This window comes from Macrotis lagotis, chromosome 2 (assembly GCF_037893015.1).
Source record: "Macrotis lagotis isolate mMagLag1 chromosome 2, bilby.v1.9.chrom.fasta, whole genome shotgun sequence".
NCBI classification, from domain to species: domain Eukaryota; kingdom Metazoa; phylum Chordata; class Mammalia; order Peramelemorphia; family Peramelidae; genus Macrotis; species Macrotis lagotis.
In genome coordinates, this window is record NC_133659.1 from 35,730,599 (window position 1) to 35,751,496 (window position 20,898).

The 20,898-nt window shown below is 35.4% G+C and overlaps 1 protein-coding gene and 1 pseudogene across 1 annotated transcript in view; one reads left to right on the forward strand and one right to left on the reverse strand.

Moving 5' to 3' along the window:
- Positions 1–20,898, reverse strand: part of BTBD8 (BTB domain containing 8) — a 135,149-nt gene that overhangs the window by 14,765 nt on the left and 99,486 nt on the right. Inside the window, 3 exon segments of the mRNA XM_074221683.1 lie at positions 1,302–1,431; positions 2,247–2,384; positions 3,323–3,505. Of these exon segments, the coding sequence (XP_074077784.1) occupies positions 1,302–1,431; positions 2,247–2,384; positions 3,323–3,505 (451 nt within the window).
- LOC141510828 (polycomb group RING finger protein 3 pseudogene) lies at positions 9,194–10,155 on the forward strand (annotated as a pseudogene).

Below are 20,898 nucleotides of genomic sequence, written 5' to 3' on the forward strand. Positions count from 1 at the left end.
TCAGTATTTGAAAAGAGGATGTTCTATGTATTAATCATCTTTATTACTAACTAGACATTCCAAGTTTTGAATGATTTTCTTATAGTTTTAAATAATTTAAATGCAAAACATTATAAGAATCTCAATTTGAGGACATGAAATATTCAAAGAGAGCAAAGCAAAAAAAACAAACAACCCCCCCAAAACTTTGCTACCAATCAGGAGAGAGTTTTGAATGACACCTAAACCACTGAGACTTAGTTTAAAAAAAAAAAAACTATAGGATTATCAATGGATAAATATAGGTGCTATATAAATTTGCAACAAAAATGCACACCATGAAAAAAATTATTCTAAATTTTTAAATGCAAAAAAATGGCAAAACTCTAGACTACACACTTGTCAGATTGTACTTAACTATACCCCCACATCATAGTAATAAAAGGTAGATAGATTAGATCATTCACTCAACATGTAATCAAGGAATTTAAAGGATGAAAACTACCACCATAAATACTTTCTATTACATGCAGATTTCATGTATATAAATTCATAAAATGACTTGTTTTGTAAAATACATAAGGCAAAATAACATAATCCAAAACATTTTTAAGTATATATTCTTACTGAATATTTCAATGTTTTCTGTACCATCTGCTTTAACAAAGATGGTCCTGAAGCCATTTTCAGTTCCACACCCTTGACAGTTTATTTTTAACATTTTTGAAACAAAGAAATATTCAGAGCAAAAAATGTTTTTAGTTCAGTTCAAATGTGTCAAGTGGTATCTGTTAAATGTCAGAGAGCATGATGCTGCTCGTTAGAGATTCTGCAATAGCACACACATATCACTTTACTATCAGTTGTGGAATAAATCCACGTAATTTATACACAACTCACATGAAACAGATTTTATGTAAGAAATAAAAAGCTTTAATAATAAAAATAAGTAAAAATGAGAACGTATACTCAGTAAATTGTTCTATGCAGATGAAAATTTAATGTTTTATGTAAATAACATGAAAACATTTTTACTAATATACAGGAAACAGAAACAGACAGATGTATATAGGAAAAGGGAGTCTTGTCTCCATTTTACACGAGTTAAAGCTCTATAAAAACAAAACAAAAAAGAAATTCTCCCAAAACTGTTTCATCAGTTTCAAGGCTGACTGAATATACTATCACTAGTTGTAAATGGCAACTTAGTACTTTAAAGAATAGAAAGCATCCCACCTCTAATCCTGGTACTTAAGAATTTTCAAAATATATATAAAAAAATAATCCTCCTATACAGATCAAGAATTCTATAGTTAACACACCTGCTTGGATCTTCTGTTGATCATCTGGTCTCATCAAACTCCAGCTTTCTGTGTGACGAACAGCATAAAAAGACTGAACCAGGAAGAGCCACAGCTTATCACGCAGAGCCTGGATCTTGCACGTAAAACCCTGTGTTCAAGCAACAAATCAGCAGCTGGGGAGAGCCATATTGTCATAGCAACCGGCCATTATTCCTTTCAGAATCTACTTACTCCTTAAGCTAGATGAATGATGTCATCACTTAGATTTTTAAGACTGTAGACTACACATTCCTAAAGAAAGCTTACTGTCCAGTACAATTCTGTAGTGCTGTATTAAACCAGATCTCTTCCTTTCAAAGCTGAAAAAAAAACACTGCTTTAAATCGCCAGTGACCTCTTTAGGAGAACCTTCCACGTGTTTTATAATAGGCTAAGTCACTACAAGGTCAAATACTCGAGGGAACAGCATTAGATTTGATTAAATTTTTATCACTCTTGCTGGAAAAATACCACTAGCCTATAGTAACTTAATAATTAACATCGGCTAATACATGCATGCAAAGTATTGGTATAGTTTAATTTTTATGTTTTATTCAAATCACTAAAAAACTCAGGATCAAAACCCAAAATCAACACCAAAGAGAAAAATATATATTACCTCTGCAAGAATATTTCAGGTAAATTTTATACTCAGAAAATTCTGTATGGTTACATCATTGTTTGGGGATAAGTATTATTAACTAATAGTATATAATACTGTCTTATTAACCAATGGGGTACTGTTGGCTGTTAGTAGTTTAAAATCTCTACTATTTCAACAAAAGGGAATTGATTATTAAAAATTTTAATGTAAACCATTTAAAAATTCCTAATTCCAAATCATTACAAATTTATTTCTTAATCTTAAAAATATTCTAGATTTGAGTAAATGTTATATTTTTATTATAACATTTATATCAATACCATTTCCTTTGTACTTTCAGCATTCAGCAGTGTATCCACAGCCATTAGGAGTAAACAGCTATTCTCAGTGGTGATGTTTTTCTTAATTGCTTTAAGAATTTTATCCAAGAGATCTGCTGTGCTACTCATTGCTTGTGACTATGGGGAAAAAAAACATACAAATATTCACATACAATGAAATGTACAATGGGATAATTTTCCCTACAATTAATAAGATTAAAACTTGAAAAATTGGCATAAGAGTAGAAGACTCACCATAACTCTGGTGACATGAAGTAATCCAGAAGTTAAATAATTCATTCCTTTATTCCATCACTCACCAAAAAGTTATGAGAATTCCATTAACCCTCTCTAATTTACTAGAACCTAGAAGGTCTTCTGTTTTACATGGAAATTCTTATAATATTAGAAATGCCTTTCTATTAGTACTCTGGTGACCAATCTGGATGGGCAAATAGATTTATAAAAATTTGAATCTAGTGAGATAGCTAATTTTGCCCAAAAAACAATTCTATTATTAGTTGAAAAACACCATCACCATCAAATTGTGCCCAAGTTGTTTTTATACGTTCAGTTGGAAATCTGTGAGCCACATCAACTGGAAAAACAGAGTAGGCTATTTTAATTTTGGATCATGCTGAGGCCACTTCAGCCTCCTCTTTAACCTCCAAAATGCCCATCATTAACACAAAAAGGATTATTAAACATGTAATATGGTAAAGACACTATCCTGGGAATTGTGAAGTAAAGCAGAAATAAATAAAGCAAGATTTCTATCTTGTCAAACATACAATCTAGAAGAGAGGTGAGGTACATACACAACTAACTGCTGGACAAGGTAAATAATGACAAATACCATAAGGGAAATAGAAAATAACATGCAATTTCAAAGGCAAAAGAGCATACTCAATTGTGGGGAAAAACGATAAAGGAGGTGGCATTTGCACTTGGTAACATTTATGGAAATTGTGTTATTTTATATTTAAAAAATATTACTTCAAAATGCTACATAATATAATAAACAAAAAAAATAAAGGGAGAGGGGGATTGAAAAATAGGGTAAGGTAAGACAGTACCTGTAAAAGAAGAGCAAAGTTTTCACTCTGTATTATCTGGGAGAAGTTCGCCACAATAAATGCTATGCATTCCTCTTGTAGCTTTGAGGCCATGGTCAATGCTGCTTCAGTCCACTTCACTCTGGGAAGGCTGATGATTAGTCTGTCACTTTCCATCAGAAGAAAGGCGGCATTTTTGTCATTCTTTGATTAGGAAAAAAAAAATGTAAGGAATCATCTTCTGAAATGATTTTTCTAGTGTTCTAGAATGTTTCTGATTTCAGAGTTGGTCAGCAGGTCTGGCCTGCTCTGTGGCTACCAAAACAATTCCAGGTCTCAGGAAGTTGAATCTAATGGAGATGACCTGCCAAGACCACATACAAACAAGCTAGAGGATAGATGGAAGATGATCAGTGAAGGGAATACATTAGCATTAAGAGGGATTAGGAAAAACTCCTGAGAGCAGATGAGAGTTTACCAGGACTTGAAGTCAGGAAGGCCAGAAGGTGGATAGAAAGAGGAAGAGAATTCCAGGAATATGAGACAGTCAAAGAAAATACCCAGACACAGGAGATGGGGTATCTTGTGTGACCTAAAGCAAGAAGACCAGTATCACTGGCCCTGTGAGGGAGGTATGTGACAGGAATTAAGATTATATATAAATATAAATAATAAAAAAGCTAAGGAGACTATATGGGTAGAAAGGAACTAGGTCATGATGGCTTTAAAAGTAAAATAGAGGTGCGGCTAGGTGGCACAGTGTAAAGCATCAGCCCTGGAGTCAGGAGTACCTGAGTTCAAATCTGGTCTCAGACAATAATTACCTAGCTGTGTGGCCTTGGGCAAGCCACTTAACCCCAATGCCTTGCAAAAACTAAAGTAAAATAGAGAATTGTACACATTTTGATACTTGAGTTATAGAAAGTCTTCCAGTGAAGCATGGACTGGAGAAGGGAGAAAATATGGGGCAAGGAGACCAATTAGAAAACTCAGGTGGGAAGTGAAGAGGACCTGCACTAGAATAGTGACGGCGTCAGAGGAGAGAAGGAGCTAGATTCAAGAGATCTTGTGAATGTAAAATGAAAGACTAGGCAACTTTTTGGATAAGGGGGAGTTGGTGGGGGAAGAGATGAGAGTAAGGAGTTGAGGATGGTCCCTAGATTGCAAACCTGGGTGATTGGAAAGATAGTGGAACCCTTGATAGTAAAGTTAGGAAGGGGGGAAGAAGAACTTGGGGGTAAAGATAAAGAATTCAATTTGGGGCAGTTTGACTTTGAGATATCTCTGAGATATCAGTTTAAGAAACCCAAAAAGCAGCTTCTGGTGAAGCTAGAGAAGTAGATCTAAAAATCATATGCATCAAGACAAAAATTAAGTCTGTGAACTCATGCAAGCTCTCGAGATTTTATCATGAGATTTGATGATATCATCAAGTAAAACAGTATGAAGAAGAGAAAGCCTAGGAAAGAGAGTTGGGGGACTCACCCAGTGGGTTAGTTCTGAAGAAGATACAGCAAAAAAGACAGAGAGTGGTCAGACAAGTAGGAGGAAAACCAGTAAAGAACAGTGTCCTGGAAACCCAGAAAAAGAGGATCAAAGAAAAGAAGGAGATTGTCAAGAAGGATGAAGACTGAGAAAAGATTTTTGGAAGTGAGAGGGGGAAAAAAAGTGGAAGAACTGACTGTGGATGGCTTTTTTCAAGAAGTTTATCTAGGGAGGCTAGGTGGCGGGTGCAGTGGATAGAGTACCAGCCCTGGAGTCAGGAGGACCTGAGTTCAAATCTAGCCTCAGACAGTTAATAATTACCTAGCTGTGTGGCCTTGGGCAAGTCATTTAACCCCATTGACTTGCAAAAAAACCCTAAAAAAAAAGAAGTTTATCTATAAAAGAGAGAAGAAATCTAAAACAGTAGGTAGGGAGGATGGAGGGGTTAAGTGAAAAATACAACAGTTTCCCCAAAATTACAGTTAATACGATAAATATACACACCTTTGTGTATATATGCATATCTACACACACATCCTACACCTATACATCCATGGATTTATATATGTGTGTGTGTGTGTGTGTGTGTGTGTGCGTGTGCATATATATGCTCAAGTGAATATACAATCCATTACTTTATGTAAATCACTGAAGATCTGTTAAACAACTCAAAACTAAGCACAGACCATTAGGCCTCCTGTCATGCTGCCAATGAACCCTTAATAACTCTTTGAGTCCAGTCATTTAACCAGGTTTAAAACCAGACAAATGTAGTATTGTCCAATCCATACCTCTCTATCTTCCCCACAAGAGTAGTATGACATGCTTTATTAAAAGCTATTCTAAATCTACAGGTCATACAAAGCCACTGCATTCTATTTGTAACTTAATAAATTTATCTCATAAAAGTGTAAATAAGGGGTGGCTAGGTGGCACAGTGGATAGAGCACCAGCCCTGGAGTCAGGAGGATCTGAGTTCAAATATGATCTCAGACACCTAATAATTACCTATCTGTGTGGCCTTGGCCAAGTCATTTAACCCCACTGCCTTACCGCCCTCCAAAAAAAAAAAAACTAATAAAAAAAGTATAAATAAGCTTTGTCTAGCATGATCTAATCTTGTTGAAGTGATAGGCCTTCTGTAATCTACTTCCCTTTGAGGATTTAAACATTGGATCTGTTCCAGAATTTGCCAGTCAAGTTCACTAGTCTATTGTTTGCAAATCCTGTTTTCTTTTATTTTTTAATATTTGGGTCATTTTTCTTGTCCTCATATTGAGGTGTTATTTATATTTTTTATGATTTTTCAAATATTACCAACAATGGTTAAGTAATTACAATTACTAGTCCTTTTAAGACTTGAACTGATAGTTTATCTGGCCCAAAGACCCTGAATTCATCCTGGGCACCGAGTTAAAGGTCATACTCCTTTTGCAGAGAAAATAGGAAAAAAAAGTAAAACTGGAGCACTTCTTTCTCTACATTGTCAGTCACAATCATCCCATTCTCTCAAACCAGGTCCTAATCTTTCCAAGACCTCTTTTTCCTATCAAAATGATTTCAAAAACCTCACCAAAAACCCAACCCTTTTGACTACCCTTAACTTTGGTGCCAACCTCAAGCATGTGAAAACTCTGAAAATTCCTGATTGCTTCTACAGGACTGAGTTAAACTCTCGGGTGTCTCTCTTTTGTTACCTGGTCTTGTTTCTTCTCCAGTATATTTCTTTCCAAAATCTATGTTAGGTAAGCTTTGGCCAAATACCATTTTTCCCCTCCTTATTGGAATTAATTCCTTTTGAATCTTCAGAATTTGAGTACCTCCCAGGTGTCCTGAGCTAACTTCCCTAGAAGCCTATCTATTTTTCTGAAGTCTCTAAAATTCAACTTTCCAAAATCTAGGACACATGTTAAATTACACCCAGGAAAAAATTCCTTGAAAGACTAAAGTGAAACTGTCAGATTTATAAATTAAGATTAAAACAACAAACAACAAAAATAACCCTTCTACTGGGGGGGGGGAGGGGAGAAGAAGGGAAATCACATCTCATTGTGAAGAAAACAATAAAAAAACCCCAAAAAACAACCCTTCAGTCAGGCTGACAGTCAATTTACAAGGGAAAAAAAAAAGGCTGTGGAAGAACATAATGTGAAAGTAAAAAAAGTCCCTCAAATAAAAGACTGTTCAACTAGGTCTTTTTCAGAGGAAGATAACCTCAAATTTAACTGACTCATCTAAAGGAGAGAGCTTCAATTAAGGCTAATCACAGGAGAGAATTTTGGTGTCCATGGTAAAGGAAAAGGCCTAGTGGGGGGGGGGGGGGTAAAGGAAACATTCTTATCTAGATTCCTTCCTGGAGAAGTGAAACCCCAGAACTTAACTCCTGAGGCCTGAGGCCTCAGAAACAAGAAATGAATAAACAAACAAAAAGGACTTCTAGGATGCCAGGGATGACTAAGACACAAAGATGAAAGAGAATAACTCAAAAATATCTATAATCAAAAACCTCAAAGGAAAAAAAAAGTTTGTCAAAAGGAACAAGTAGAATTCTTCAAAGAAATAATATGAGAATTTTAAAAAGATATTATAAAATAAATGAGAGTTATGGCAGAGAGAACTGAAAAAATAAAAAGAGCCTGTTAACAAAACAACATAACAAACTCCTTAAAAATCAAAATGGATCAAGTAGAAATTAATAACTCCAGGAAATAAAAATTCTTAATGCAAAGTCAAATGAGCAAATAGGGTAAAATATCTCATATCAAAAACAACTAACTCAAAAAAAAGATCAAGGAGAAATAATTTTTAAAATTATATGATCACATGAAATTCAAAATCAAAGAGAAAATAACCTAGATGTCTTATATCAAGAAATTATTACTTAGATATAATAGAACAAGAGGACAATGCAAAAACAGAATTCTCCAATGATCTCCTGAAAGAAACTTCAAAATGAAAACTCTGGGGCGGCTAGGTGGCAGAGTGGATAGAGCACCAGCCCTGGAGTCAGGAGTACCTACCTGGGTTCAAATCTGACCTCAGACACTTAATAATTACCTAGTTGTGTGGCCTTGGGCAAGTCACATAGCCCCATTTGTCTTGCAAAAAACAAAAAACCAAACCTAAAAAAAAAAACTCTGAGGAATATCATTGCCAAAATTCAAAGCTTCCAGACAAAAGAAAAATTCAAAAAATAATTCAATTCAAATAATTAAAAAAAATCTAAATATTGAAAAAATAATCAAGATTGTTCAAGATTTAGCAGCTATAAATATAAAGAGATGAACATAGAATTAGGCATGAGACAAAACTGAACATCAAGAATAACTTACCCAACAAATTTCAAAACAATCTGACAAGAAAAAAATAATCTTCAATGAAATAGAAGATATTACTGATTTGAGTCAAGGGAAAATTAAAAATGTAGCTATAAGGGAATAATCTGTGCAGAGTCAAGTCAGGTCTTGATGCCACCTCCTCAGTCTCCTCAGGTGGGTTAGGATGCAGTATGTTGTTGGAGGAAAGATTTTGGAGGCCAAGAGGGTATTTTTCTCATTTCTAGCTTCAAGAGTTCTGAAATCAATGTGTCTCATCATAATCTAATGACTTTTTAACCTCTCCCTCTGCATTTCCTTTATCTATAATGTGGCCTTGATCCTTCAATTCTCTCCCAAGCCATTTTCCCTGAACTGTTACTCTCTCATCTTCACCCTATCTTAATTCTGTGATAAATTCCAGGACCAGATAAATTCAGTGGTAGAATTCAAATAAATTAACAATTGGTTCTCTGCCTTAATGACTGTTTTAAGTATACAAAAAGATATATCAAAATGTAGTTTAGTATTTCATGCATTTAATACTCAAATAAAAACAATAAAAGAGATACATAAAACTAGATTGCATTACAATGTGAAACGTATTCTTATGGTGTGAAAACAACCATATGACCATAGTAGCCAATGTAGGAACACATGCAGAATCAAAACTCATTCCACCTATTCTCTTTTTTTCTTTTACTTTCATAGTTTCCAAAACAGGCAATAAGATAAGCCTTGAAATCTGTATTTTTATCGGTTCATTGTGTCCCAACTTCCTATTGGTTTCACTGATCAGGGAAACCAATGCACTAATTCTCAGGAGAATCCTGGGCATAACACAAAGCAGAAACACGTGTCAGCTTGTCATCCCCTGTTTATTTGGCACTTTTTCTCTTTATGTTATATTTGTTTACTGAAGTAACAGAAACAAGGGAATTAATTAAAATGTAGTATTTCATCAAAGGTATAATGAGTTTTAAAAAATGAATAAATAAATATTACAAGCATAGTTTGCCTATGGATGGAATTTTTTTCACTTAAGGATGGAATGAACATTACTTAAGGGTGCTTAGAAAACACTGTTGCACAAATGAACATTAAAAAGTTAAGGAATCCTTTTCCCCTTCCCGCGTGGCTCCCTGGATTGGCGACTCACAGGTTTCCGCAATGTAGCGTGAGATTACAGTCTGTCTGCTAGAAAATGGAAAATATACAAGGGACAGAGGAAAGGAATAAGGGTGAAGAGCCAGAATACAAACTAAGACAGACTCCCTGAGATAACAGAGTAAAGCCAGTAACATAAAAACCCAATGAGAAGACAGACTGAAGACAAAACATCTAGAAGACACCAAAGATGTTGAACAGAAAGATTTAGCTTTGGGATATAAATGCCCATATCACATCTACCACTTCTGCAGAAGTTGCCTAGTAAAATATTTGGAAGAAAATAACACTTGTTCTACATGTAGAATTGTTACTCATCAGAGTCAACTGCTCCAATACATTGGTCATGACAAGACAATGTAAGATATTGTTTACAAATTGATATCAGGCCTCCAAAAAAGCAGAAATGAGGAAACAGGGAGTTCTAGAACAAATTAGGCATGGAAGTGCTGGGAGACATCAAAGGCAGACACGTTTTGCCAAGCAGCACTAGACTCACACTGGAACAGTGATAGTAACAACAAAGAAAGAGGGTAATAACTATCACAGAAGTGATGAACTGGTAAGCATCTGCCTGGAATTCAATAGGAGGAAAATTATGTGAATTGGAACGAAAATGGATCCATTGCACAGCACAGGCAACAGTCTTGCTTCTAAAGAAGTTCACTGCCAAAAAACTTAATCTTTCATATTTCAATGAGCTGGATATACATTATGCCATGGAGAAATTCTTGGCAAGGACCACACAGTCGAGTTGTAGTTGTTACTAGATGGAGATTTAACAAAATGCCTCTCCTGCTACATTACAGACCCCAAATGGATTTGCTATAAGAGACCTTTAGTGTCCTTTGGGACAGAGTTTTTTGCAGAGACTATCACCAGGCACCTTCTCAGTATGTCACTTAACTCTCATCACATGACCCAGTAGAATTGTTCTGGAGGACCAGTGATCTCACAGCACACCACACTTCAGAATCTTTCTTCTGGGTGACATGGGAACCAGATTTCTGAAAGAGAATATTTATACCTTTTTGTACGAAAAAAGAATTCACAACTCAACAAGATACTACTGGCATTAAGTTTACAGATTATGAAAACACTTCAGTTTTATGTAGCTTTAGCATTCGTTTCTTTGCTGCGATTTCACAAGATAGAATAATAAATGTAATAGTAATATAAACGTCATTTTCCTGACAAAAAAAAGATAAGGAATGTAAATTTCACAAGGTGGAGGAAGGGCAGTCACCCACCTTAGAGAGAACCCTGATTACAAGTGTCATTTCAACAACTGGTTTGCTGAACCCAACATAAAATTAGATAGTGGTTCTGCCAAACTAGCATGAACTGGTTGAATCCCCCCACTTAATAAATTCAAAGGTAAAATTCCATTAAACACTGAAAGAACAATTAATTCCAATATCACATAAATTATTTGCAAAAATAACAGAAGAGCTTATACTAAATTCTTTCTATTTCATAGATATGGTTGTGATACATAAATCAGAAGAATTAAAACAGTACAAGAAAAAAGATCAATATCTCAAAGAACATAGATGCAAAAGTGAAAAATAAAATATTAGCAAAGAGACTAAAAATAACATTAACTCAACTCTGTTTAAGTCTTTATCTTTCAAGTGGGTTCTATAAACAATATATCACTGAATTTTCAAAAAATTAATTCCAGGGCCAGCTAGGTAGTACAGTAGATAGAGCACTGGCCCTAGAATTAGGAAGACCTAAGTTCAAATCCAGCCACAGACACTTAATAATTACCTAGCTGTGTGACTTGGGCAAGTCACTTAACTCCATTGCCTTGCAAAAATAAATAAATAAATAAATAAATAAATAAATTCCACTCATCACTTCCATTTTATAAGTGGATTGATTCTATTAACAATCAGTTATGACAGTAACTTTTTATTTTCCCTATTGTGTTCTTGTATTTTCTTCTCAAAAATCTTCCTTCCTTGTTAACTTTAACTTATTTTACACTTTTTTCTTTTAACCTTCTCTATATTATAAGCTCAACTATATGCTGTCTAATAATAATAATAATAATACTGATGATGATAATCGCAGTTGATATTTATACAGCACTTTAAGAGCAGCAAAGTGATCTACATATATTACCAAAGATTGTATATTATGACCAGATTGCATTTATATCAGAAATGCAAAATGGACTTAATATTAGGAAAACTATACCCTTTAATCACATTAGTAATAAAATTAATGAAAATCATAAGATTTTTCAAAGGGTCAAAAAAGATTTAAAAATACTTTTTAAAAAAAATAACTAACATATATCTAAAACATAGAGCCATCATTATTTGTAACAGATAAACTAGAATTCTTTCTAATAAATTCAGAAAACTTCTATCTGATTAAGTAGCAGAAATTAGCAATAAGACAAGAAGAAGAAATTTAGGGAACAACTACAGGTATAAAAAAAGAATCAAAATTATTACTTTTTATTCATGATATAGTGTACATAAAGAACCCTTATAAGTCAGCTAAAAATCAGTCAAAACAATTAAAAAGTTTAGCAAACTTGCAGAATATAAAATAAATCCACATGAAGCATCAACAATTCTATATGATACTAATAAATGCAGAAAGAGGAAATAATAGGACAAATTCCATTTGAAGTTACTATAGAATGCACCAAAATACTTGAGAGTCTACCTTCCAAGATACATATAAATACAGCTAGAAACAACTGTTTACAGAAATAAAGAACTAAATAATTGAAAAAATATTCACTGGTCAAGTATAGTATGGGTCAATATGATAAACATTTCAATACTACCTACTTTAATTTATTTATTCAATCTCGTGCCAATCAAATCACCAAAGAAATACTTTATAGAACTAGAAAAGAGCAAAATTCATATGGAGGAAAAAAGTTAACAATCTCAAAAGAAATAATGAAAATAAATGGAAACAAAGGAGGACCTAGGAACAAAAACAGTTAATATTAAAACAATTTAGTATTGCATGAAAATAGCTCAATGAGCATATAGAGCCAAAAGTGGAGTGAAAGGCAGGGACACTTGCTTGAGCTCTCCCCCAAACCCCTCCAAATGACTTTAAATAATGACTCTAAACAAATTCAAGAACAGTAGAACCTACAAAAAGATGGAGTGAAATAATTTTCCAGTCCAAGACAAGTTAGAAGGTTGGCATCAGGGAGAGAGAAGGCCCAGGCCAGTGCAGGTCAGCCCAGACCTGGCCTCAGCAAACTAGGAAGAAACCTGGGGATGACTGCATGGAGAAGCAGCAGGGGTGATGTCCAGACCTCAAAGTCCACAGAGGAACCCAAGGACAGAAAGGGGGGTTGGATAACAGTCAGAAGGATACTTATAGGGGGGTCCCTTGCTGCTCCCAGGGGCAGGACTCTATTGCAATACCTATATTTTGAACTGAGGTTGCACTTCTGGGTTTTGTCCCAGTGTGAGGGGGAGCACTAACACAGCAGAGCTTATGGCTTCAGGGGAGCAGAGACCCTGGTGACAGTTCTAGGGTTGAAAAGTGTGCTTGTGGTCACTCACATATCAATGCACAGTATTAGAGTAGCAAACACACCTCTCCCTGGACCATACAATCTTGGAAGAACCACAACTTACAGATCCTCAGGATTACACAGCTGCACAAAAAATCTGAAACTTGGGACAGTGCTCCTTCTACTTGGGAAGCAGAATCCCATTTTAGCATAGAGCTAAAAGTCAAGAAATAAATTGGCTAGAAAATGAGCAAACAAAATAAAAAATATGACCATAAAAAGTTACTATGTTGACAAGAAGATCAAAATACACACAGTCGGAAGACAACAAAGTCCAAATTCCTGCATCCAAAGCCTCAAAGGAAAACATGAACTCAGGTCTTGGAAAAGATCAAAAAGGAATTTAAAAATCCACTAGGAGGTAGAAAATAATGGAAAAAAGCTAACAATTTTGGTAAAGGAGTCACAAAAAGGATACTAATACCTTGACAGGTAGAATCAAAATGTGGAGTTAAAGGTAGGGACTTTCATGGACTCTCCCCCAAACCACTTCAAATACTTTTAAATAACTCTAAACAAAGAAAGACTGAGTGAAATAATTTTCCAGTCCAAGACAACTTGGAATATCCAAGGGAAGGGTTCACCTGGGTTAGAAAACGCCATAGGATGGACTGGCTGTGTTGGTGCAAATTGGTTCCAGCCATCCAGGAACCAAGGGACCCCTGAGGTTGGGGGTGCTTTCCAGATCTCTCAGCCCAAGGATTGCCAAAGATAACTGGGAAGCTCAGAAGGAAACTCTACCAAACCAGAGTGTGAGGAGCCCAGTGCAGGTCTCAGGGCAGGCCTCACCCAAAGGGATTAGGAGCAGGTCTGCAGAAGCACCCAACAGCTGCTTCCAGAGCTTTTAGTCCACAGAAGGTAAGGGGGGATTGGAGAGATTGCAGAAGTTTTTGTTACTATACCTGAGGCAGGACTCTGTTGCTTCATCCATACTCAGATCTGGGTCACAGTCTGAGGCCCAATCCCAGCATAAGAAGCAGAAGCTTATCAGAGAAACTGAGAACTTGCACCTCCCTGAGGGGCAGGGGGGAGTAGGTTCCCTGAGAACAGCTACCAACCCCCCCCCCCCAAAAGCCTGGGACAGTTGTGGAAATGAGCAAACAACAGAAGAAAATGAATCCCATACAATTACTTTGGTCCCATGGAGGATCAAAATACACTCACAGAACATAACAAAATCAAAGCTTCTGAATCCAAAGATTTAAAAAAAAATATGAATTGGTCTCAGACTATGGAAGAGTTCAAACAACATTTTGAAAATCAGGTAAGGGAGGGAGAGGAAAAATTGGGAAGAGAAATAAGAGTAATGAGAGAAAAATCATGAAAACCAAGTCAGCAGCTGGGTGAAGGGGATACAAAAAAAAAAATAATACTGAAGAAAATAACATCGTAAAAATCAGTCTGATCAAAAGGAAAATGCAGTCAAAAAGGTCAATGAGAATGCCTTAAAAAGCAGAATTGGTCAGATGGAAAAGAAGATTCAAAAATCCCTGAAGAAAATAATTCATTCAAATGTAGAATTGAGCTAAAGGAAGCGATGGCTTTGTGAGAAATCAAGAAACAATAAAACAAAGCCAAAAGAATGAAACACTAAAAGAAAATGTGAAATATCTCTTTGGAAAAACAACTGACCTGAAAACAGATCCAGAAGAGATCATTTAAAAATTATTAGACTACATGAAAGTCATGACTATGAACCTAAATGTCATTTTTCAAGAAAATAATCCAGGAAAACTGCCCTGATATCCTAAAAGCAGAGGAAAACATAGAAAAATGAGGGAACCCAATGGATCTCCCAAAGGGGATCTCAAAATGAAACCTCCCACGAATATTATAGCCAAATTCCAGAACTCCCAAGTCAAGGAGAAAATATTACAAACAGTCAGAAACAATCAATTCAAATATCCTGGAGCTACAGTCAGGATTATACAGGATTTAGCAGTATCTATATTAAGAGCTCATAGGACTTGGAATGTGTAATCCAAACTCTTGCCTTCTGGAATATCAATCAAGAATCATCTACCCAGAAAAACTGAACATCTCCTTACAGTGGGAAAAGATGAATATTCAATGAAACAGGGGACTTTCAAACTTTTCTGTTGAAATGACCAGAACTGGGGCGGCTAGGTGGCACAGTGGATAGAACACCCGGCCCTGGAGTCAGGAGTTCCTGAGTTCAAATCTGGCCTCAAGACACTTAATAATTACCTAGCTGTGTGGCCTTGGGCAAGCCACTTAACCCCATTGCCTTGTAAAAACTAAAGAAAAAAAATGAAAAAAAAAAAAAGAAAGAAATAACCAGAACTGAACAGAAAGTTTGAACTTCAGGTACAGAACTCAGGTGAAGCATAGAGAATGTGGACAGGAAGGGCAAAATTATGAGGGATTTAATGATGCTGAACTCTGTGTATTCCTGCATAGGAAGATGATACTGATAACTTATATGAACCTTCTCATGTATTAGAGCAGTTAGAAGGAGCATATATAGACAAGGTACAGGAGAGAGTTGAATATGAAGGTATAATATATTACAAAGATGGAGTTGATGGGCAAGAAAGGAATGTACTGGGAGAAAGGGAAAGGAGAGGTAGAATGGGGTAAACTATCTCACATAAAAGAGACAACAAAAAATTTTTGCAGTGGAATGGAAGGGGGGGGATGGTGAGGGAGAGAGTGAACCTTTACTCTCATGGGAAGCAGCTCAGAGAGGAAATAACATATATACTCTGTTGGGTACAGAAATCTATCTTACCCTAGAGGAAAACAGGAGAGGAAAGGGATGGAAGAAAGGGGACAAGAGGAGGAGAGGGCGAGGGGTTAGGTATAGAAGAGAAGGAAGATCATGGAAGAGGGTAATCAGATACAACACACTTTTAAGGAAGGATAGGGTAAAAGGAGAGAAAGAATAGAATAAGCAGGGGTGGGGGAATAGGATGGAGCTAGCAATAGCAACTGTAGGGAAAAAATAATGAAGCAATTTCTCTGACAGATTTATAACGAATGTGATCCAACCCAGAGATAGAGAAGACAAATACAGATTGAAGCCTATTTTGCCCTCACTTTATTTTTCATGAAGTTTCTCTTTCTTTTGGGGACAGGAGAATGTTTACTTTACAACATGACTATTGTAGTGATGTTTTTCATTTTAAACCTATACCAAGTAACTTGCTTTCTCAATAGGGGAAGTGGGATGGGAGTAAGGGAGAGAATTTGGAACTCAAGGTTTTGCATCTAGCTGAGGGAAAATATTTAAAAATAAAATAAATAATAAAAAATAAAATAACAATAAAAAACAGAATAGACCAAATGTTAAATGAAGCACAGAAATCCAATGAAGAGAAGAATGCTTTGAAAAACAGAACTGGCCAATTGAAAAAAAGATAGACAAAGAGTAGAATTGACCAAATGGAAACTGGAGGTCCAAAAGTTCACTGAAGAAAATAAATTCCTTACAAGCAAAAATTGGGCAAGTAGAAGCTAATGATTTTATGAGACACAAGAAACAATCAAACAAAATCAAAAGAAAGAAAAAAATAGTAGAAAATGTGAGATATCTTACTTAAAAAAAACCCTTGGAAAATAGATGAAGGAAGGGGGTAGCTGGATGGAACAGTGGATTGAGCACTGGACAGAGCATTGGTCCTGGAGTCAGGAGGACCCGAGTTTAAAAATCAGACTCAGGGGTGGCTAGGTGGCGCACTGGCCTTGGAGTCAGGAGTACCTGAGTTCAAATCCAGCCTCAGACACTTAATAATTACCTAGTCGTGTGGCCTTGGGCAAGCCACTTAATCCCATTGCCTTGTAAAATTAAAAAAAAAAATCAGACTCAAGCACTTAATAACTGCCTGGCTGTGTGACCTTGGGCAAATTACTTATTCCCATTTCCTTAAATAACTGATTTAAATATGAATAGGTAGGTCCTTAAAAGATGAATTCCAGGCTATCAAAAGTCATATAAAAAATTCTACAAATCACTATAGATTTGAAAAATGAACATTAGAGCAAGTAAGAACTTCTAACACATTTATCAGAGTAACAAAGATGAAAAAATTATAAATGTTGAAGGAGATATGGGGAGAACAGGAATATTAAAGCATTGTTAGTAGATCTGTGAATGGAACCACTTTGGAAAGCACGTAGAAATATTTATAGCAGCTTTTCCTGTGGTGAGGAAAAAAACTAGAAAATCAGTTGCTATCCATCAACTAAGGCATCAAATACAAAATGCTCTGTTTGGCTTTCAAAATCCTTCAGAACCTAGCCCCTTCCTACCTTTCTTGCTTTTTCATATCTTTTTCCTCTCCCCCATTTTCTCTTGTAGCAGCCAGAATTTAATAAAGGGCAAACTAAAGAAAATCTTCAAGCAAGATATTCTTTATTAGCAGAGGTTCATGACTGTTTTTGTACCATGGACTGACTCTTTGGCCTTATAAAAGTCTATGGACCCCATTTCAGAATAGTATTTTTAAATGCATAAAATATATGGGATTATCAATTAAACAAATTATATGAGAATAGATATAATTTTTTTTTTAAGTTCACAAAGCCCGGGTTAAAAACCTAGGTCTTAAAGGGGTTGGTAAAAGAACAGGAGGGGCATTTCAGGCATGAGAAAATATTAGACGAAGAATATTTAGGACAACTATAAGGCAAAATACTCTGAAATGAAAAGGAGGTTAAATTCTCTTTAAAAAGTAGTGGTGGTGGTGACTAGTACATATTATGCTAGGGGTACTCTAAATCTCTCAAAACAGAAATAATGGTTGGAAAAAATACTTAAAAGGCATCAGCTATTTACCTTCTAGTTAATGAAAAAACTATCTGTATTCTCTGGGGAAAGAGGCAGGCCAGAGTCAAGTGTGATAGAGGGGAAAATCTGGAGCCAGATGATTAGGAAATTTGTTATTTGGGGAGGAGGGGTTTTTGTAAAGACATATGAGAGCACTATTTTATAGATGCTGAAAGCCTTGGGTCGATTTGGAAAAGTTAAAATTATTCTACTAGTCCACTGGTTTAAGAAAAATGCTATATATTTAGCAATGGCAAAGTGTTGTTAATTTAGGGAGTTAGAAATTATTTCGGATTTCTGACAATGTGAGGGAATAAACGCTGACTTGTTCAATAAACAGCAGGGAAGGAAAGGGGATCAGGGAACGCTCATAAATTTCTGTTAAGGAAAGTTTTTTTTTAAAGAAATAATATTTGATTTTGATATTAAATTGGTTGTAAAGTTTAAAGATGAAGTTATCAATGGGAAATTGGGACAGTTATTATTTGGGCTATCACTAATAACAGAATGAAGTAACACTTATGAAAAGCAGTGTACATTAAATTTGATTGTCCTCTGTGGTGGACTTCTAGAAATATCCAAAAGGAAATCAGATCAGTGGACTAAAATCCAGAACTACTAATCCTCATACCTAATTTGGAAACTTGCAAATAGAGTGCATTATTTAGGGGGAATTCTTTTTTTCAGGAGAAAGATGGGTGGTAATTGACAACTGTTAGGTTTATCTTTCATTTAATTACAGATCTGAAAAATTACTATGCCATTTGTGAATAAAAATGAATGAATACCAGATGTAATCCAAATACCTGAAAAGGACTACATCTATATCATCATTCTAGGAATGTACTTTGTAATAAGATGGATTGAACTAGAGTAGATTTTCTTTTTTTTTTTAATTTTTTTTTTTTTTTTTTTGGTTTTTGCAAGGCAATGGGGTAAAGTGACTTGCCCAAGATTAGACAGTTAGGCAAGTGTCTGTGAGTGGATTTGAACTCAGGTTCTCCAGACTCCAGGGCTGGTGTTCTATCCATTGTGTCACCTAGCTGACCTAGAGAATAGGTTCTTAACCTTTTTTTGTATCATGATCTCCTTTGGCAATATGATAAAGTCTTAAAAGTCCTTTCTCAGAATAATTTATTTAAATGTATAAAACAGGGGCAGCTAGGTGGCTAAGTGGATAGAGCACCAGCCCTGGAGGCAGGAGTACCTGAATTCAAATCTGGCCTCAGACACTTAATAATTACCTAGCTGTGTGGTCTTGGGCAAGCCACTTAACCCCATTGCCTTGCAAAAACGTAAATATATAAAACACTTAGGATTTCAAAGGAACAGTTATCAAAACATATTTTTTAAAAATTTACAGAAAGATTCTAGGGAGATGGCAAAGGTCAGAAAACCTTTAGTCTTTCAAATTTCCTCCACAAAAAAAAGACAGAATGTCATTTTCAGAGTGAACATAGCAGGGCAGCTATATGGTGCAGTGAATGGGGCACCAGCTGGTGGGGAACCCTGCTGACTGTGAGCACTTGTAGGGGAGCAGAGTATTTAGTTTCACTTCCAGGACAGAGAGAACTGCTGCAGTTTGCAATCCTTGGAGGATCACAAAGAGTAAGAGAATTTGCAAGACAACATGTCTGGGGGGCCCCAGGTGAGGCTTAGGAGTGGAACAAGTGCCCAAGGCTGGACCCAAGAGAGACAGCTCAGAAAATAACAGTAAGAAGGCAGCTTAGAGCGTCATTCCCCACCCTTCAGGGGAATATTTCCACTTGTCATTTCTTCCTTTGAAGGTATAATAATAGTTGTCAAAAATAAAACAAACTAGGGGCGGCTAGGTGGCATAGTGGATAAAGCACCGGCCCTGGAGTCAGGAGTACCTGGGTTCAAATCCGATCTCAGACACTTAATTATTATTTAGCTGTGTGGCCTTGGGCAAGCCACTTAACCCCGTTTGCCTTGCAAAAACCTAAAAAAAAAAATAAAACAAACTAAAAATAAAAATGATTAAGTAAAGAAAAATGCCCCAAATCATCAATAGTTATTTTGGGGATAGGAAAGATCTGGGTTCATATTAAGAGAAAGATAATGGAGCTAAAAAACCCACTCCTTTTTGATAATTGTAAAATAGTGCAATTATCAAAACTAGTCCAAAAAGAGTTCTTGGAAAAACTTAGAAAGGGCTTTAAAAATCAAATAAGAGAGAACAAGGAAAAATTAGAAGGAAAAAAAAATCCAAGAATATCAAGGCAATTATGAAAAGAAAGTCAACCAACCAGCAGTAGAGAATCAAAAACTCAAGGAAGAAAATAATTTCTTGAAACTAGAATTGGAAAAGGGAAAGGTAATGATGTCATAAGACATCAAGAAATAATAAAACAAAATCAAAAGAATGAAAAAACAGAAGAAAATGTGAAATATCTCATTAGAAAGCCAATCAATCTAGAGAACAGATCAAGAAGAGATAATAAAAGAATAAATTACCTGAAAGTTACAATTAAAAAAAGAATCTTGATACAATATTACAAGATATTATCAAGGAAAATTGCTCTGAAGTTTTAAAGCAAGAAGGCAAAGCAGAAACAGAAAAATCTGAAAGAAATTCCAGAAGGAAAACTTACAGGAATATAAACCAAATTTCAGAGCTCCCACACTAAGGAAAAAAATATTGTAAGCAACAAGAAAAAAAACAACAATTTAAATATCATGGAGCTACAATAAGGATAACAAAAGACCTAGCTAGTGACTACTACAATGAAGGTTCTTTGATCATGTAATACTACTTTCATAGAACAAAAGAAGTAGGGGTTATGATCAATGCTAAGTTATCCTGAATGGGGAAAAAACTGACATTTAGTGAACTAAAAAGTTTTGAGGTATTTGTGACAAAAACTGCAGAACTTAATGGAAAATTCAATATATAAATTACAGGAGAAATATATGGTAAAATATTAAAAGACTATAAGGCACTCAATAAAGTAAAATATTTTACTTCTTATATGTGAAAATGTAATCAATACTTTTATGACTCGTTATTTGGATAGTCTGAAAGAAAAGCTTGAGCTAAGCTGTATAAGATAGAATGATTCTAAAAATATAAAACTAGAGAGAGAAGTAAAAAGGAGTAATTATCTCATACAAATGAAACATGAAAGGAGGAATTGATATAAGAGAAGCATGTGGTGGGGGAAGGGTGGGTAGTACTAGAATCTTACTCTCATCAGAAATGGGTTAAGGAGGGAACAACAAATATATCTAGAAGGGTTTAAAAGTCTAAATTTATAAA